Source organism: Hypanus sabinus, unplaced genomic scaffold (assembly GCF_030144855.1).
Source record: "Hypanus sabinus isolate sHypSab1 unplaced genomic scaffold, sHypSab1.hap1 scaffold_1707, whole genome shotgun sequence".
In the NCBI taxonomy this organism is placed as follows: Eukaryota; Metazoa; Chordata; class Chondrichthyes; order Myliobatiformes; family Dasyatidae; genus Hypanus; species Hypanus sabinus.
Window position 1 is genome coordinate 6,373 of NW_026779792.1, and position 21,055 is coordinate 27,427.

Below are 21,055 nucleotides of genomic sequence, written 5' to 3' on the forward strand. Positions count from 1 at the left end.
TATTGGAAACTTAATAGAAAGATTGAAAAAGAAAGAGAGGAAAAGGAGAGAGAGTGCGAGAGAGAGGGAGAGAGAGAGAGAGAGAGAGAGAGAGAGAGAGAGAGAGAGAGAGAGAGAGAGAGAGAGAGAAGGGTATCCGAGATTCTAGGAGAGGAGAAACGGCAGAGGGTGAGAGAAACTGAGTGGGACAGAGTGGGGGCGGGGTAGAGGGAGAATTGTATGACAGATCTGAGGCAGAGAGATGAGGCACAGACTTGGGACGGAGGGACACGGGGGAGAGTCTCGGAGAGAGACCGGTGAAGTAGAGAGAGATCGAGGGTTTAAAGAAAGACGACGGGGAGGGAGGCCGGGGAAGTCGAGGGATCTGGGATGAGGAGAGATATTTGGGAATCGGAATAAGGAGGGAGATTGGAAGAGAATTCGGAAGAGGAGACCCCGAGACGGAGGTATATAATGGGTAGGGTAGGAGTGACGGCGGATAAGAAGAGAAACTCGTGTGAAGGAGAGTCCGGGATTAGGGAGTAATTGGAGGGAGAGGGCGGTAAATTTAGGTACTGGTGACCGGAGGGGTTGAAGAGACTGGTAGATAAGAACAGACGGTAGTAAATGACTGGGCGTTGAGAGGGATAGTGTGGGATGAGGTAGGGAAGTGTGAGTCAGAGAATACTGTCCATAATTGCACCGAGCGATTAGTTCCTTCCTGCAGGGCATTCTGGGATTACAGCGCTTCCATTCTATAGTCCCTCTGAAACAAGCAAGGAGTTCATTCTCGCAGTCCTCTCCCACCCCGCCTGCTTGATTCCACTCCTTCCCGCCTCATATTCGCGATCCCCCTTTCCTTAACATGTCTTCGCAATCTTCACTCTTCCCTCCCCGTTTCTGTTCGCTCCTGTTACAAACGCGCAAAGTAGTATGATGAAATACTTATACTGAATCATGTGAATAATGGAACATTCTGGGTAGATTACAGTGTGGGACCGAACCGAACCCATCCGAGACGAAAAAACATGGACCCTGGAAAGCACTCGCGGAGACAACGCCTCGTATGCGCAGGGGGTCCAGTGGAGAAACCCCGCGCTATCAAGCAGCCGCATGCGCACCTGTCATATTATCGCAAACGATCTGACAGAGACGTTCACATCCTTCCCCTGCACTTCTTTCCATCTCCGCGACACCTCCTCTTCCCTCCGACCTGACCCTCGCTCCCTCTCTCCACAGGGATCACCCTCCCTGCATCCGAACCCTGCGCTGCTCGGACCGTACTCTTTCACTGCCTATCGGCGAGATACGAAGGTTCCCCAAGAGGATTAAGGGGGGACATAGCCAGCCTCTTATCCAGTATAGAGTCGCGGATGGTGCTCACTGCACCCTGGAGTCGGCATGTAATAGACCTCTGAGTGTCCTACAGGTACCTTCCCCCTTGGCCAGGATCTGCCCGGCTCCTGCTCGTTCATACCCTGGAGCATCCCAACCCCTTTCGTTCCCATCTACCTCTCTTCAATAGGGAGGCCCGGCGGTGCTTAGCCTTGTTTCCCGGCCCAAAACACCCTAACCTCTTGTGAGGCCTTACGGAGTAGTACAATACACGCTCCACTACGTATCTATAAAAGTTCGTTAAAGTTTTAGATGTCATGCCAAATCTTCGCAATCTCCGAAGGATATCGAGGCACTGGCGTGTTTCCTAGGTAACTGTATTTGCTTGCTGGGTCCTGGACAGGTCATGCAAATAATAATGCGAAGGAACTAGATCTCTGATCCTCGATGAGCACTGGCTCATGGATCTCTGCTTTCCTCCTCCTGAATTTGTAATCAGCTCCTTGATCAACCCCCTTCCCATATGCTGATTTGTTACCACTTTGGATATAATAAGATTTATTAATTTTCTGTTCAACCAACGAAAAATTGTCATGAGCCTTCGCGCTCAGTCATTATATTAGTTTTCTCCAATTGCCATTGATTTCCTTGTGTACGTACTAATGCGCACAGGCCACTCGGCCCCTCAAACCCGCTACTCCTGATTGAAACCTGATTTAAACTTTGCCTGTCATGTTTGCACTTTCCTCCCACATCCAGCACGCCCAGCACCATAGAGCTCTTCAGACCCGCGTTTATCAAACATTTGGCCCTTGAAAGTAATCGAAAACTTTCTTCCCATTTGGCCACTGCGAGAAATTATATGCACTCATAATCTACCCAGAATATATATATATATATATACGTGTATTCATCTGAAATGAGACATTTTAAAATCCTAGCAGGCGTTGGCTATTCCCCAAGAATATTCTGAATTGTTGATGTTTTCGTGTCTTGCTCACTGGACCACACGAGCTCTCTCGGGGATATTTGGGAACCACGGCAATACCGAAAATCATGCAAGAATTCAGTAGGTCAGGCAGCATCCATGCATGGAAGCGAACAGTCGATGATTGAGTCTGACAACTTTCATGGTGAAGGGCGAAGAGGGCAGATGATTGAATTGATTTGTCAGGCGCGGGTTGTTGTTCTGTGAAACTCGGAGCTCAGGGTCTGTGTGTGAGCAGCTGCGTGTCCGAGCACGTTTGTTAGAACAGAGACCGACTTTCCACCTGATGTCGTCTAATCGGTTCGGCAAAACACTTACATTCAGATGTGAACAAAGTCGCTTTAATATTGCATTCCGGCATTCCTGCTGCAGAGACGAACAATTCATCCCCTAACGTAGTTTTTAATACCCTGTGTTAATTTATATTGGACTGCAATTATAACCATATAACCATATAACAATCACAGCACGGAAACAGGCCATCTCGGCCCTCCTAGTCCGTGCCGAACTCTTAATCTCACCTAGTCCCACCTACCCGCACTCAGCCCATAACCCTCCACTCCTTTCCTGTCCATATACCTATCCAATTTTACCTTAAATGACACAACTGAACTGGCCTCTACTACTTCTACAGGAAGCTCATTCCACACAGCTATCACTCCCTGCGTAAAGAAATAACCCCTCGAATGTCCCTTAAACTTTTGCCCCCTAACTCTCAAATCATGTCCTCCCGTTTGAATCTCCCCTACTGTCAATGGAAACAGCCTATTCACGTCAACTCTATCTATCCCTCTCAAAAATTTAAATACCTCGATCAAATCCCCCCTCAAACTTCTACGCTCCAATGAATAGAGACCTAACTTGTTCAACCTTTCTCTGGAACTTAAGTGCGGAAACCCAGGTAACATCCTAGTAAATCGTCTCTGCACTCTCTAATTTATTGATATCTTTCCTATAATTCGGTGACCAGAACTGTACACAATATTCCGAATTTGGCCTTACCAATGCCTTTTACAATTTTAACATTACATCCCAACTTCTGTACTCAATGCTCTGATTTATAAAGGCCAGCGTTCCAAAAGCCTTCTTCACCACCCTATCTACATGAGACTCCACCTTCAGGGAACTATGCATTGTTATTCCTAGATCTCTCTGTTCCACTGCATTCCTCAATGCCCTACCATTTACCCTGTATGTTCTATTTGGATTATTCCTGCCAAAATGTAGAACCTCACACTTCTCAGCATTAAACTCCATCTGCCAACGTTCAGCCCATTCTTCTAACCGGCATAAATCTCCCTGCCAGCTTTGAAAACCCACCTCATTATCCACAACACCTCCTACCTTAGTATCTTCGGTATACGTTCTAATCCAATTTACTACCCCATCATCCAGATCATTTATGTATATTACAGACAACATTGGGCCCAAAACAGATCCCTGAGGCACCCCGCTAGTCACCGGCCTCCATCCCGATTAGCAATTATCCACCACTACTCTCTGCCATCTTCCATCTAGCCACTGTTGAATTCATTTTATTACTCCAGCATCAATACCTAACAACTGAACCTACTTAACTAACCTTCCATGTGGAACTGTGTCAACGGCCTTGCTGAAGTCCATATAGACTACATCCACTGCCTTACCCTCGTCAACATTATTCGTAAATTCTTCAAAAGAATAAATAAGGTTTGTCAAACATGACCTTCCACTCACAAATCCATGCTGGCTACTCCTAATCAGATCCTGTCTATCCAGATAATTATAAATATTATCTCTAAGAATACTTTCCATTAATTTACCCACCACTGATGTCAAACTGACAGGCCTATCTGCAATTTCCTCAACCAAATATTCTTCACGATTCCTTTCAAGTAAATCAGCCCACTGCATCTCAATAGTAACATTCCTCAATATATAAAACAAACAACATCACCTAGATTGTGGACCCTGCACGTTTCCCAGTTACAATTGTCATTTACATTTTAAATACTGTAGATGTACGGGTGAGGACGAGGAATAGGCTACGTTTTATGGTAAGGGGACAGAGAAGATGAGGGTGAGTGTGGGGGATGAGGGAGGTGAGTGTGAGGGAAAGGGAGGGAGTAATTGAGAGCGTGAGTTTGTGGGTGAGGTTTAAGGTGAAGTTTGGAGTTAGGGGAAAGACAGGGAGAGGGCCACTAGGAGTACAACGGGAGGGTAAGAGTGTGTGTAGTAGAGTGAGGGTGAGGACGAAAGAGAGGGGCAAAGGAGGGATGAGGGGAAAGCTGACAGGATGTGTGAGTGGAAGGTTAATGATGCGGTTGAGGGTTATGCTTATGGTGAGAGGGAGAGTGGGGAAAAGAGGTCGAGTGAGGGTGAGATGGTGGGCGAGTGGGTGTGAACTAGGGCGAGTCTGAGGGCAGTGGACTGGTTGAGAATGGGGGTTTAGAGTGCTGTAGAGCGGAATGAAAAGTTGGAATATGAGTTGGAGGGTGTGGGGGAGGAGGAGTGAGAGAGCATGGGGTAGAGGTCCATGAGTGGGAGTTTGAGACTGGGTGATCCAGAATGGTAGGGAAAGGGTGCGGGAGGGCTGGGGAATGATGAGAGAGAGTGGGATAGGTTTGAGATTGAGTGTGATGAAGGGAGAGGGGAGAGTGTGATAGAGAGGGGGATCATAGGCGAAGATCTGTCCTTTATCATGGTCCTCACACTGATATTTCAACACTTTCAATGTTTTGGGTTTGCCTTCCCTGTCACATACCTAATCCCTCTAATATGTGCATTGTGTTCCCAATTAGCTTGTCAAAACTTATTGGTTAATTCGTCAGCCATTTTTCACCTTGTTGACAATAAAATTTTCCATTTTTCCCCTGAATTTCATTTCCAGATTGCCTCTTCTTCTTTAATGCATTTTTCCACATCCCAGGTCCCCCTAATGGCCACATTCCAATTCCCAGTCTCTTCTTTTTGAGGCAGATAATTTACGAAAATCATTCTCGTCTCCTTACAAATCTTTTACAATGGGGTATCCGGTCCTGACCTATCAAGGGTCCGACCCATTTTTCTTTAATCCGTTAATCTCTTACTGTGTCTCTTTGCACCCACTTCAGGATACTGACCTTCGTGCGGGGGATTTCCCTTCTTAACAACCAGTCTAAGGCAGAGTGCCCGAGACAGGAAAATTATCGTAAGCCTACTTCAAAACATATTTATACCAAAGTAAATCCCCTCGCTCTTCTTACACCAGGGCAAAACCTCAAGCCCATTCTTCTTATACCATTGTGAATCCTGAAGCCCACACTTATTATACCAGGGTGAATCTTCAAACCCATCGTTCTTATCTTAGTACTCGGGTAATCCTAATGGTTCTACAGGAGTCCGTCAGAGGATTTCCGGCCAGACCAAAGGGTCATCAGGGTGGACAACGAATGAAAGGGATCAAGATAAATCTTACGTTGTGGGCCTATCCGTCTCAGGTCATTGCCACCGAGCCGATCGCTGACGCTGTCTCACGGGGATGCCTCATTTTATACTCCTGGCTTGCTCACCAGATTGTTAAACCTTACTTCTAATTATTACCGGTTACCTGATGCAAGAACATACAGGACTACGGAGGATATAGCAACAGCTTTTTATTTAGTAGCTCGCTGCTAGAGAGAGCTCTGCTTGGGCACACACAGGGGCCCGTACCAGAGGTCACTCTGCAAATCAGAAATACAGAGTTTTTACACCATTTTTTGTCACGAGCATAGGAAATAATTTTTCCGGTACCCCCATTATCACATGTATCAGTGGTATTTCGAGGCAAAGACCACTTATCACCTTCAAAGGCAGTCAAATTCAGACAAACAGGCCAGGTGCACAATGAGATAATTCCTCATTTCCCTAACTGTAGTTTTGCATATTTGGAAACAAAGCATCACCATATCCTGCAGGTGCAAAAGCCGGCAGCGCGTAGCCTAACGTCTATTTGTACGTCAACAGAACAAACTAACCTTTTTTACCATCTCAAGGATGAATCCTCAGGGCATGACAAGGTGCCCCCTTGGCCCATGTGGGATCTTGTTAAATGCCTTGCAATCCCCATGTAAACAACATAAACTTCCTTGCCTTCATCAACTTTCCTGACATCATTTTCAATAAACTTGAGAAGATTGATTGGGCCCATCTAGTGAGGCCTTATAGGTAGATCGGAGGAATAAAATTTGTTTGAACATGTTGATGGGTCTGTCTTATAGACCACCCAAGAGTCTGTAGGATTTAGAGGAACAAATTAGTAGACGTCAGAGAATACTGCAAGAAACATAATTTGTTATAATTTGATTTTAACCTTCCACATACAGACTCGAACTCTCAGACTGTAGATGTACTCATGTAGTTGACAAATGTCTTCAGGAAAGTTTCATTAGTCAGTACATCAAAGTCCCAAAGACTCAAGTGTGACACTTAATCTCCCATTAGGGACTGAGACAAGACAGACGTAACAAAAGTTTGTGTAGGGAAACTGTTTGCATCTGGTGATCACAATTCCATCAGATTCAAACGAAGTATCGACAAAGATGGCTCTCCTCCGTGATATTGAGGCCCTGGTATAGAAAAAGAAACGTACAAAAAAGCTGGATAAGCTCAGCAGGTTGGACAGCATCCGCTGAAAGGAGCCGTCAATGTTTCGGGTTGAGACCCTTCATCAGGACTAAAGGAGGAGGGGGCAGGGGCCCTATAAAGAAGGTAGGGTGAGGGTGGAAAACCAATCAGAGGAAAGATTGGTTGATGTCTTGAGGAAAGATGTCTTGAACATCGGATTCTCCAACTTCCAGTAATTCCCTCCCTCTCCCTTTCCCCATCCCACCATCACTCTCTCCTCTTGTAGCTACCAATCACCTCTCATGACTCTGCCTTCTACTACCCATAGTGCGTTCCCCTTAGATTCCTTCTTCAACTCTCCTGCCTATCCCCTTCCTGATTCCCCTCCCAACCCTTTAATCTTTCCTCTGATTGGTTTTCCACCCTCCCCCCACCTTCTTGATAGGGCCCCTGCCCCCTCCTCCTTTAGTCCTGATGAAGGGTCTTGACTCGAAACATTGACTGCTTTCAACGGATGATGCCCGACCTGCTGTTTTTTTGTACGTCTTGATTAGACCACAGCATCTGCAGTGTACTTTGTGTTTAGAAAAAAATTAAATGCATAACAGGCGTAGGCAGGTAGGAAAAAATTGAGGTACTTATGGAGTCGAGAAAATGCAAGATAAGATTGAGGAAGGAAACCAGGATGGCTATAGGGTGGCATAAGGTTGTCCTAACAGACAAGGTGAGGGATTATACAGATGTTGTAAAAGCAAAAGGATTTCAGGGGACATAATTGATTGTCTGGATTATCAGAATGCCAATGTACGCATCGAGCCAAAACAGATAGAGGAGTTCTTCAGTGGATTTTTGCTTTTGTGTTCACTCGTGAAAATAAACTTTATAAGTGAGGCCACGGATGTTATACAAATTACGGATGAGCAAGTGTTTTGGGCAAATTGGGCAACTTCGAGTGTATAAATCCCCAGTGACTGAGAAGTTCAGCACACTTCAGCAAGATCAACCACGATGGGTCTTACACAATGAAGGGTTCGGTACTAAGGGGTGCGGTAGGACAAAGGCATCCGGAAATGCGGGTCCACCATTCATTGGCAGTGGCAGCACACCTAGATAAGCTAGTAAAGAAATCTTTGGCACATTGGCCTTCATAAATTAAAGTATTCAGTACAGGAGACTGCATGGTATAAGGGAGTTATGAGGCCTAATTTGGAGGATTTTTGCAGTTTACGTCACCTACCCAAGGTTGACAGAGTACAACGAAAATTTCCAAGGATGTCGCTGCGATTGATGGACCTCAGTTATAGGGAAAGATTGAATATGTTATGACTTAGTTCCTTGGAACGCAGAAGAATTGGGGGAGATTTGATGGAGATCTACAAAATTAAGAGGCGTATACACAGGGTAGATGGGATACTGAGGGTTAGGTCAGGGGATGGAGGGGAGAGAGGGTACCATTTTTAATCGGCGAACAACTCCGCCCTCCCCCATGCTCATTTCAATCAGTGCGTCCTTCCCTCCCTGTTGATTATTTTAATATATGTGACAATTTTCAGTGAGTGCATCACTCCCTCCCTCGGTAAAACCTCTGGCCATTTGGAATAAACGACTTTTAAGAGAAATAAATTCAACAAGTATTTCTGGCGAGGTGTGGAATGAAACCGTGGGTGAGGAGGGTTCTTGTGACAATGGTTGTCCAGATGGAAATGCAAACATCTCTCCCAGTTTTTTTTTCCAGTTAGTGGAAATATATAGCCGAACGTGTTTGGTTTAATTTCAGCTGAAATGCTGCTCCCTGGACCTGAACAGGCGAGGGACGCTTGAGATGAAACTCTATCCACGCTAGGCTGTCTTTCTTACACAGAGGGCGAAGCTCAGACCCTCCCAGAACCCGGACTGGATCAAATCCGCAGCCTGGGACTCACTGAGTTAAATAGAGAAACTCCGCCCCACTGGTTGCGATAAAAGAGAAAGGAGAGATCCACACGGAAATCCGGACAGAAAAGGTTAACGCAGCCTGTTTGTTTTCCTCTTTTGGGTTGCTACATTGACCCCACTCCCGCCTCCTCCCGCTGTCACACCCGTCCTGAGCCGGTGAGAGTTAGTGTGACCCGGACTGCGGCAGTCCCGCTCTACCCCGGCTCACCCGGCCCTGTCCATCTGTAATGAGTGACCACTCCCGCCTCCTCCCGCTGTCAGACCCGTCCTGAGCCAGTGAGAGTTAGTGTGACCCGGACTGCGGCAGTCCCGCTCTACCCCGGCTCACCCGGCCCTGTCCATCTGTAATGAGTGACCACTCCCGCCTCCTCCCGCTGTCAGACCCGTCCTGAGCCGGTGAGAGTTAGTGTGACCCGGACTGCGGCAGTCCCGCTCTACTCCGGCTCACCCGGCCCTGTCCATCTGTAATGAGTGACCACTCCCGCTTCCTCCCGCTGTCAGACCCGTCCTGAGCCGGTGAGAGTCAGTGTGACCCGGACTGCGGCAGTCCCGCTCTACCCCGGCTCACCCGGCCCTGTCCATCTGTAATGAGTGACCACTCCCACCCCCTCCCGCTGTCAGACCCGTCCTGAGCCGGTGAGAGTTAGTGTGACCCGGACTGCGGCAGTCCCGCTCTACCACGGCTCACCCTGCCCTGTCCATCTGTAATGAGTGACCACTCCCACCTCCTCCCGCTGTCAGACCCGTCCTGAGCCGGTGAGAGTTAGTGTGACCCGGACTGCGGCAGTCCCGCTCTACCCCGGCTCACCCGGCCCTGTCCATCTGTAATGAGTGACCACTCCCGCCTCCTCCCGCTGTCAGACCCGTCCTGAGCCGGTGAGAGTTAGTGTGACCCGGACTGCGGCAGTCCCGCTCTACCCCGGCTCACCCGGCCCTGTCCATCTGTAATGAGTGACCACTCCCACCCCCTCCCGCTGTCAGACCCGTCCTGAGCCGGTGAGAGTTAGTGTGACACGGACTGCGGCAGTCCCGCTCTACCCCGGCTCACCCTGCCCTGTCCATCTGTAATGAGCGGCGGACATATCACAGCCGAGTGGCCTCGGGAGCAGCAGCTCAGACTCAACTCTCCGTACAGGGTGAGCACACCGGTGCAGGGTCATTGTTGGTCACCGGGGAAGTCAGACTGTGATTTGCTGGGACAACACTGAACGCCGTCCGGTTACAGCATCAGAGGTAAGTGTTGTCTATGATTCTGCACAACTATTCAGCGTTTAGAGCGAGGCTCGCCTTCGGTCGAGATCGGGAGTGAATTTTGTGGGAGAAGGGAGTCCTGACATGTTCATGTTAACGAGTCAATTATTGTCCAAATGGATTAAGAGAAACAATATCTTTGCCGTCAACCAGAAATACTCTCCTAGGTGATTTTTACAGAGTGTGAGCAGAAAGCATTTTTCACCCCGGTAGTGACATGTGAAATATCCCACGGGGCAGTGACCCATCACCGATCTCTCTCAAACAAGAGAAATTCAACAGATGCTGGAAATCTGAGCAACACACACAAAATGCTGGAGGAACTCTGCAGGCCGGGCAGCGTCTATGGAGAAAAGAACAGTCGACCCTCCAGACCCCAGCTAATGTACTTTACATCACGTCATCGGTTCTATCGCTCTTCCCTGTACCACAAAGAGTTAATCTTTCTTCGCGCTTGAATGACAGTGTTTTCACTGGAACACTAGAATATAGAAGGATGAGAGGGGATTGGATTGAAACATATGTGATTATGAAGGGATTGGACACGCTAGAGGCAGGAAACATGTTCCCGATGTTGGGGGAGTCCAGAACCAGAGGCCACAGTTTAAGGATAAGAGATAGGCCATTTAGAACAGAGTTGAGGAAAAACGTTTTCACCCAGAGAGTTATGGATCTACGGAATGCTCTGCCTCAGAAGCCAATAGAGGCCAATTCTCTGGGTGCTTTCAAGAAAGAGTTAGATAGAGCTCTTAAAGACAGCGGAGTCGAGGGATATGGGGAGAGGGCAGGAACGGGTTACTGATTGCAGGTGGTCAGCCATGATCACATTGAATGGCGGTGCTGGCTCGAAGGGCCGAACGGCCTACTCCTGCACCTATTTTCTATTGTCCATTGTCTATAAAACTGCTCCCTCTGTCACCGACAAACATTCCACTCTCAAAATCACTGAGATCACATTTCATCTCCATGGTAATGTTTGTTTGGAGACAGAACGTACCTTGTACAAAAGAACAGGATAGGGAGAGAACCGCTGATAAGGCTGTGGGTTTAGTTAATGATTATCACCAGGAGCTGACTGAACATTAACCAGGGTGTGTTCATTACTTACACAGTAACACAGCCTCACTGGGACAGGGTGGTAACCGAACCTGGAGCCGCTGTACAAGGTAAGAAGCTCTATGTATTGAAATATAAACATCACAAAGACTGTTAGCCACTTTTATGAACACGAATGGGGTTGATAACGTATTGTGTTGATCGATATCAGAACTGTACCGAATTGCTTTTAAATGAATTAATAATTCCCTTCATCTAATTGAATGCATCGACTTCCTGTACATGTCCCGGGGGAAACCGGTGTAGTTGGAGGTGTTATCGGAAACGCCGCACTTTCAACACAGCTCCGAATCATCAGCAGAGGCTCTGGAGGTGGGAGCTTCCCGCATCTCGGAACTGTCCCCGGGCTACTGCTTGCAACGGCAGGAAGCCGATCCGTCCACACTCGGGGCTTTACCGATCCCCGACCGAGGGAACTGAGGATTCGCTTTGCTTATTCCGTCACTGGCGGGATCGACACTATCTGTCTACCATTTACGATATTTCGGTAGGTAGCTGCAGGGAGAGGGCGAAATTATGAGAACTACCCTCTCTGCAGTTTATAGCGGGGGGTGGGGGCTGGGAGGGGTGTAGATGTGATGGTTTCATTATATAGTCGGTTGGGGAGACATGTTATGGGTCACCGCCTGCAGTGTTGTTTCCCTTCTGTCAGAAGTGAGTGGATAGGTGGGAGATCAAAAGAAGGTTTGACAGAGAGACACACACAAAATGGTGGTGGAATGAAGCAGGCCAGGCAGCATCTATAGTGAGAAGCACTGTCAACGTTTCGGGCCAAGAACTTTCTTTAGGACTAACTGAAAGGAAAGATAGTAAGAGATTTGAAAGTATGAGGGGAGTGGAAAACGCGAAATAATAGGAGAAGACCGGAGAGCATGGGGTGAAGCTGAGAGCCAGAAAGGTGATTGGCAGAAAGGATACAGAGGTAGAGAAGGGAAAGGATCGTGATGAGACTGGAAGCCAAGGGAGAAAGAAACGGGAGCACCAGAGGGAGATGAAGAACAGGCAGAGTAATGGGCAGAGAGAGAGAGAGAGAGAGAAAGGGAGGGGAAAATTAAAACTAAATATATCAGATTGAACTGAAAGCAGACACCGCCAGTTGACAATTGAGATGTTCTCTCTCTCTCTCTCTCTCTCTCTCTCTCTCTCTCTCTCTCTCTCTCTCTCTCTCTCTCTCTCTCTCTCTCTCTCTCTCTCTCTCTCTCTCTCTCTCTCCCTCCCTCCCTCTCTCTCTCTCTCTCCCTCTCCCTCTCCCTCTCTCTCGTCTGATTAGAATGGCCTCCTCAATATTCAGGAGAAGCAGATTATTACAATTAATTCTGTAATCTCTGCTGTGTAGTGGTCTTTGAAGGACAAGTGAGTGAGATGTTACAGATGAAGAAGCAGGAGTAAGGCGCAGAGATCACAGACAGACCTAGATCGGTCACAGTAAATTCAGCACGTGAATTTTATTAAATCTCTCATCAGCATCCTTTGGCTGACAAAACACATCCAGTGAATTTAATGTTAAGGGGATTTTCATCATTCAGTAAAAGGAAACAGCTCAGCTATTTGTAAAGTATGAGTGATAGCGAGGAAACACACCGACGGGAGTAAAGTAAACAGACCCATTAGTCATAATTTTATCTGATCGATCAGGTTACTTATTTCTCATAAGTGAACACTAATGTCAACGTGAAATATATTCTTATCTTGCTGTACTCGTTAGGCTGTGATTATCTCCAGCTTGTAATCTCGACACAGTTGCTGCCTTGCCCATTATTGTAATGGCCCCATTGTGGACAAATATTGAAGTTTGCTTTATCAAAGGGCTGACTCTGAGATCAGTGGAGCTCCAGACAATTGGGGCACAGTTAAATCTGGCGAAAGGGAATGTCCGGTGTTCAAAAGAAAATATTATTCCAAAATCATAACTTTTCCCCAGAGTTGACAGCGCCCGTCCTGCTGCTGAGCTTTTCCTATAAGCTCACGGGGATCTTTGTCCTCGCCTATCGCTGTGGTTTATAGTCTGAAAATAAATTGATCCCCAAATATACAATAAATTAATGACGAGAGAAGATCTGCAGAGGCTGGAAATTCAGGCAACAAACACAAAATGCTGAAGGAACTCCGTAGGTCAAACCGCATCTACAGAAAAGATACAGACCATGTTTCGGGCCAAGGCCCTTCAGCAAGACCGGACAAAAAAAGAGATGATAGGGTCAGAGCTAGAAGGAGGGGGAGGGGAGTGGAGGAAGAGACGGAAAATGACAGGTGAAACTGGAAGGGGGAGAGATGAAGTAAAGTGCTGGGAAATTGATTGGTGAGATGCAAGGCTGGAGAAGTGGGAATCTGATAGGAGAGGACAGAAGGCCATGGAAAAGGAAAAGTGGGGAGAAGCACCCAACGGAGACGATGGACAGGTAAGGAGATAAGGCCAGAGTGTGAAAGTGGGATGGGGAATGGTGAAGGGGGGGGGGGGGTGTGCGTCATTACCTAAAGTTTGAGAAATCGATATTCATGCTATCAGGTTAAAGGCTACCCAGAGGGAATATAAGGTGTTTCTTCTCCAGTCTGAGTGTTTCCACATCACGGCAGCTGAGGAGGCCATATATTGAAATGTCAGGATGGGCATGGGAAGTGGAATTAAAATGGCCGGCCACTGGGAGATCCCGTGTTTTTTGGCGGACGGAGTGTAGGTATTCTGGGAAGCGGTGCTGCTGAAAGGTCTCGGCCCAAAATGTCCACTGTTTTCCATAGATGCCTCCTGGCCCTGGCCCGCTGAGTTCCTCCAGCATTCTGAGCGTGTTGCAATGAATTAGTGTGTTGACACCAACTGAACGGAGCCGGGATGCGGGTCGCGGTTGCTCCCTGGAGCAGATCGAATTGTGGACAGATACAGGATATAATCTGTGTCACCGTGCACTGAGGCACAATAGGAAGCCTGGACCGAACAGCACAATGGAATCATTTGCCTGAATCAGCTTTTGTGTCATATACTTAGTGCGCTGTGGAGCAGGGTGTGGAATTACATGCTCACTGATGTGAAACCCAGGTTTATATGTGTGTTATCAACTGAATCTTGCTCACGGTGTGTTCACTTACTGTTTGGAATCACTAAGTTCAGGTACTTGGATTCGCTGGAACAGAAACAGAAGCTCAGCAGCAAGTAACACAGAGACCGTACCGGGTGGGGAACGTTGTGGTGTTTCAATACGTCCCTCGTCATGAGAAGATTTCTAGTGTTTCTACCTATTCAATATTGCCTTTAAAACGGTGTGGCTTTACGGAAATGGATGTTTTTATTTCTGTGTGTGTGTTTTTAAGGAAAACAAGCATACATCTGGCAGTGATACTTAAAATAAAACTTGCTGTATTGAATTTCAGTGGGTGTTGATACAAATCTCAAAGTCTGCACTTCGTGGGCAGTTTAGTAAGTACTTCCTGTAACCAATAATGTAACCACTAAGTGTATGTTCATGGTCTTGGCATTGGCATCAACGTTTACGGGGAGAAGGCCAGGAACTGAGATTGAGATGGAGATTTAAAAAAGGATCAGCTATAATTGACTCGATGGGCCAGATGGCCTAATTACAACCATATGTTTTAAGGTCTTATGGTCTTCTGCTGCTGCAGCCTGTCCACTTCTAAGTTCAAAATGTTACGTGATCAGTGATGATTTTCTGCACACTACTGTTGCAGCCTGTTATTATTATAGTTACTATCACCTTCCCGGCAGCTTGAATCAGTCTGGCCATTCTCCTCTTTCCCGTACAGAACTGCAACTCATTGGATGTTTCTTGTTTGTATTTCGCACCATTGCCTGTAAATTGAGACAGTTGTGGGTGACAATCCCAGAGATATTCAGACTACACCATCTGGAATAAACAATCATTCCACTGTCAAAGTCACCGAGCTCACATTTCTTCCCCACTCTGATGTTTCGAACAACAGCTGGACCTCTTGACCATTTCTGCATGTTTTTATTAACGTGACTGAGCTGGTCCCACGTGATTTCTTGATCAGCATTAAAGAGCTGGTATACAGATGCACTTCTTAAAATTGTCACAGAGTTTATTTCTGATTTCGAGAACCCACTCTCCCCCAACTCGGTATTATCATGAATGATATCTGGATCTATTTACTGATTCCCTGTTTCCTACAACTGCATGGCACAAGAGCGAACTAAAAATTGTCATGATGACAAGGGTGGGTTAATAGAAACATAGAAAACCTACAGCAAAATACAGGCCCTTTGGCCCACAAAGTTGTGCCGAACATGAACCTACCTTAGCAATTACTAGGCTTACCCATAGCCCTCTATTTTTAAAGGTCCATGTACCTATCCAAAAGTCTCCTAAAAGACCGTATCATATCACCCTCCACCTCTGTTGCCGACAGCCCATTCCACGCACTCAACAGTCTCTGCGTAAAAAAAAAAATCTACGACTGACATCTCCACTGTACGTACTGCCCATCACCTTAAACCTGTGTCCTTTTGTGGAAACCATTTCAGCCTTTGGAAAAAGCCTCTGACTATCCACACGATCAATGCCTCTCATTATCTGATACACCTCTATCAGGTCACCTCTCATCCTCCGGTGCTCCAAGGAGAAAAAGCTGAGTTCACTCAATCTCTTTTCACAAGACATGCTCCCCAATCCAGGTAAGATCCTTGTAAATCTCCTCTGCACCCTTTGTATGTCCTCCATGCAGAATATGACCCGTCTACAACCACTCTTTGCCTTTTGTGGCAAGCCAGTTCTGGATCCACAAAGCAATGTCCCCTTGGATCCCATGCCTCCTTACTTTCTCAATAAGCCTGAAACCCGTATACACTACAACTATCGCTCTTCCTTCATCAATGTGTTTCGTCATTTAATCTTAACATAAAATCCTGGAATCTATGCATAATAATCACGAAGAACAAATGTATTTGAACTTGGCACAGTATCGCACTTCCCTCTAACAGACGGGATATTGAGGCTGAAAAGAGAAACCAGAACTGTTTTATCGGTGACACACGGGCATCATGGAAATGGTCATGTGTAGCACACAGAAACTGAATTCACCTCGTCTTGGGAATTGTACTGTGAGACGATCAGGCTCAATTGCATTACTATTCAGAATTAATGTTGATCAATGAAGACGTAGAAGATGTGCTGTAGATCTGTTGTTTCAGTAGACAAATTGGACACAGTAGACACACTGTTCATACAGGAGCTGATATGCTTCAACACCAGCCCCTCAAAACACTTCAACTGTGGATGTAAGTGCCACTGGGCGATAGCCATTGAGGAATTTAACCACACTCCTCTTGGGTACCGGTATGGTTTAAGTTTAAGTTCGGAGATACAAGGAGTCAGTTACCCTGAGGTTGCAGGAGGAGAGTAACTTGGTGACTGTCAGCAGAAGGAAGCGAAATGAGCAGCCAGTGCAGACAAGCCCCGTGGACGTGCCCCTCAGTAATAAGTATACCACTTTCAGTATACACCGAGCGAGAAGGACGACCTAACAGCTGGAAGCACAACCTCTATTGTCTCTGGCTCGGAAGAGAACAGAAGTGAAGAGGTCTACAGTGGGTATAAAATATTCCATAGTCAGAGAAACAGAGATGAGATTCTGGATGTATGTTGCCTCCCAGGTGACAGGATCAGGGATGTTTCAGATCGGGTCCATGGCATTCTATAGGGGATGGGTGAGCAGCCGGATGTCTTGGTGTATATTGGCAGCAGTGACATGGTAGGAAAAATGAAGGAGTTCCTGGGAGATAATATAGGAAGCTAGATAGAAAGCTGAGAAACAGGACATACAGGGTAGTCATCTCTGAATTGCCTGCTGTGCCACGTGCTAGCGAGGACAAGCATAGAATGATTTGGCTGTGGCTGAAGTGCTGGTGCAGCAGGCAGAGGTTCAGGTATATGGACGATTGGGATCTCGTCTGGGCAATGTATGACTTGTACAAAAGGGATGAGTTACACGAGAAACCCAGTGGAACCAATATCCTTGCGGGCAGGTTTTCCAGAACAATTCAGGAGGGCGGATTTTGCAGGGGGATGGGAACTGCAGTTATAATGCTGCGAATGGGGTAGCAGGTTCACAAACAGAGTCGAGGTGCCGTGATACGGTTAGAAAAGGGAGGCTGGTGATGGCGCAAAATTGCAGTCAATGGGACGAGCTGCAATGTAAAAGACAGACAGAATAGGAAAGGGAGAGTACAAGACTGACGGTGTTACAGTTGAATACGAGCAGTAAATGGAATAATAGACGAACGCAACAAAGTTACAGATCGGCATGCATGACATTGTGGGTGTTACTGAATCGTGGCTGAAAGGATATTACAGCTGGGAGTTTAACATCGAAGGATCCACACAGTATCAAACGGAAAAGCAGGTCGGCAAAAAGGGTGGCGTGACTCTTGGTGAAAAATGAAATCAAATCATTAGAAAAATGTGACGTAGGGTAGGAAGGTTTTGAATCACTGTGGGTAGAGCTAGGAAATTGCAAGGGTGCAAAGACCCTGATGAGGATTATATAGACTTCCACTCAGTAGTAATGACATGGTCTGAAAATTACAACGGGAGATAGAAAATGTGAGTCAGAAGGGCAATATTACGATAGTAATGGGATATTTTAACATGGTAAAATCGGGTTGCTATGGTGTTTTATTAGCCCACTTGTCAGCCTTTCTGCCGACCTGCCTGTCCTTTGGATACAGTGTATATCCTTGGATGATGCGTGTTTTTTTTTATTCTGTGTAACTTTGCGAGCAAAGACGGTGTATATCTGGCAGTGATATTTAAAATAAAAAATCCTGTAGTAAATCTCACTGGCAGTTGTTAAAATTATGGACGTCTACACTCAGTGGGCAATTCTTATCTACTTCCTGTACCTAATAATGTGGCCTCTGAGTGTACGTTCGGAGATTACCGCGGCTGTACCCCGTCCAACTCCATTGTCAAGGTCACTTAGACCACATTTATTCCAGATTCGGATGTTCCGCCTGAACAACAGCTGAACCCCTTGACCATATCTGCATGTTTTATCCTTTGAGTTGCTGCCCCGCAATGACAGATGCCTATTAATGAGCGGCTGTACAGTTGTATGTAACAACACGGCCACATAGTGCACTTACCATTTAGACGGGCCCTCAACTATCTCGAATTTGAATATGGGTGAGATTTGGTACTGATTTTTGCGATTTTCCTGTTTCCAACAACAGCTTGTCACTGACCAGACAGTTTGGGGTAACCCGGAGAGAGAGACTGTCACTGTTCCTGCTGAGCTGCGCCGGTCTGCGGCTGCGCTGTAATTAAAATGCTCGCGTCACGGAACCTTTGTTGCAGCGCAGATGGGTTAAAATGCAGCTGGAAAAAAGTTCATGAAGTCTGAGAGCTTTTCTTTGTTGCACTATAATTTATCATATCCTTCCATTAATAGATAAAGGCAAAAGTATATATTTTTTGTCAGTCCATTCTAAATATTCACAGATGCGCATTACAAGAAGGAACATATCAGAGATGCAACGCTTTTTTCAGGCCGTGTGAAAATTTCTGGCTCAGAGCAATGGCTGATCAATGCAGTGGCAAAAACAGCAATTAGTGGGAATATTGGGGACCGGACGATGTTAGATTTTCTGCATATTAATCAAGATTGAATATGATAATTTATAGTGCTTCATTATGATACTTTATTTTGGTATCTTATTTTATATCATTAGGTAGCTTGTGATCATATTTCACCTTTTCTCTGCTTATTCCTTTTTTATTGCCTTCCTTTGATTATTAAAAGCTCACCGATACTCTAGCTTCAACTATTTTTTCTATCTAGGATGTCATCTTAAATCAGGATGTAGATAGCCCGACAATGGCAGGAGCTGCACTGAAACTGATGTTGGGTAATTATGCTAGCTAGATATCCGACCATTTGGTGGGTGAACAGTTAGGGCCGAACTCCATAAGATTAAGAGAGCTACAGAGAAGGAAAGTGTAGACTTCACGAGAGAGTAAAGAATTGGAAATTACGAATTCATTAAGCAATAACTAGGGAGAGTTAATGGGAAAAAAACTGTTTCTGTCAAGTACACATCTGACATGTGGAGGGTGTTTATAGTCCATCTGCACGGAGTATAGAACGGGTACGTCCCTGTATGAAGAAATGACGAGATTGGCAGCATCAGCGAACCTTAAATATCGTGAAAAGTGATGAATTTAGTCAATCAAGAAAAGGGAAAATATGCAGTCAGGAAGGTAGGATCAAACAGAGCCCTCGAAAATGTGTGTGGGTCCTTAATGAGTAACTTACATCAGTATTTACCAATGAGAAAGACATGGAGGATAGGGAGATCAGTGCAGAGAGTACAACTATAGACGGGCATTTTGAAGTAAAGGAGGAGACAGTGTTGGGTCTCTTAAAGTGCATTAACGTGTATAGGTCTCCAGGCTCTGATGAGATATACTCCAAATTACAGAGAGAGGCTAGTGAAGAGATTGCTGGGGTCCTGACCAAAATACTTGTGTCCTGCCTAGCCGCAAGCAAACTCCGGGAGAACTGGCGAGTACCTCATGTTGTTCCGTCATTCAAGACGTGATCCAGGGAATAATCCTGATGAACATTGAAGCTGCCGAGATACAGTCGGCTACGAACTAAGTGCTGATAAATGGGACCAGTGTAGACAGTGAGTGGATGGTCAGAACAGGTATGGCCGGCCAAAGGCTGTTCCCGTGTTTTGTGATCCACCGCTCCGAACACGCTAAATTAAAGATGGTGGCACCGCAAGGCATTGATTTCAAAACTCCACACTCCTCTCTAACCTGAAATAAAGCAGACTGAACCCCTTTGTCACCACTGGAAATAACTGTTTCTGTCAAGGTAATATACAGATTGGACACGTCAGCTAAACAACTGGTAATTGATGAAGTTCCTGTGTCTTCTATTAATGTTGCTTCCTTACAGCAAAACTAACCCTCTCACAGTGTCACAATCAGTGATTAAATCCGGCACCAAACACTGTGCCTTCATCCCTGCACATTGTAACTTGAAACATCTCACTGAGGGTCTGCTGGAGACACAACCCCTGCCCTCAACACATGCGATCACATCGCTCCTGCTTCTGACATTTCCAATTCTCTCAGAATAGTTTTCTGATTCAGTCTGAAGGTTATGGTACATTCAGCTCGTTTTCAGCCCTGACAAACCGTGTCTTCCCACAGCCATTTCCACCTCTTTCCTCCTCCTCCAGGGAAGCTGCATTTCCATAACACCATAAGACCTGCAGCCAATCAGGCACTGATTTATCCATGCTAGAATCTTTCCTGTAATACCATGGGCTCGTTGCTTGTGAAACAGCCTCGAGTGTGCCACATTGTCACAGGCCTTTCGAAAATCCAAGTACCCAACATCAACGTATTCACCTCTCTCTATCCTGCTTGTTATTTCTGCAAATAGAAATAACCGAATATCCAGCTACTAATTCAATATGCCCGTAACACCCTTCGCCAAATAAGAGACCCCGTGAATTTAATGTTTCGAGTTTTTCCATCAGTCACTGATGAAAAACGGTTGATGTATGCGTAAAGTGAATGCGATGTCAGGCAAATTCACCAGCGTGAAATGGTCTAGACTTCATATGATGGCGCAGTGATCCTGAAATTTGTTTCCAGTAAGTGAAAAATAAACTGGAGGAGAAGGGCGTCCTTATTTGGCTGACGACTTTGACTGGTGGTTATCTCTGGGAGATGGTAATCTCGGAACAGCCGCTCCCCACTTGCCAATTACCTTAATGTTATAACTGCGGACAACTGTTAAAATTTGCTTTTAAAAGGTCCAATTTAAAATCAATGCAAGTCCAGGCTGAGGGGGCAAAGTAAAATCCCGAGAAAGGGAATGTCTACTGTTCAAAAAGAACAT

At 46.1% G+C, this 21,055-nt stretch overlaps 1 protein-coding gene across 1 annotated transcript in view; it reads left to right on the plus strand.

Moving 5' to 3' along the window:
• The first annotated feature begins 13,521 nt into the window (after positions 1-13,521).
• Positions 13,522-21,055, plus strand: part of LOC132387301 (uncharacterized) — a 38,090-nt gene continuing 30,556 nt past the window's right edge. The window contains exon 1 of the mRNA XM_059959658.1: positions 13,522-13,569. Within this exon, the coding sequence (XP_059815641.1) occupies positions 13,522-13,569 (48 nt within the window). The remainder of the gene's footprint in view (positions 13,570-21,055) is intronic.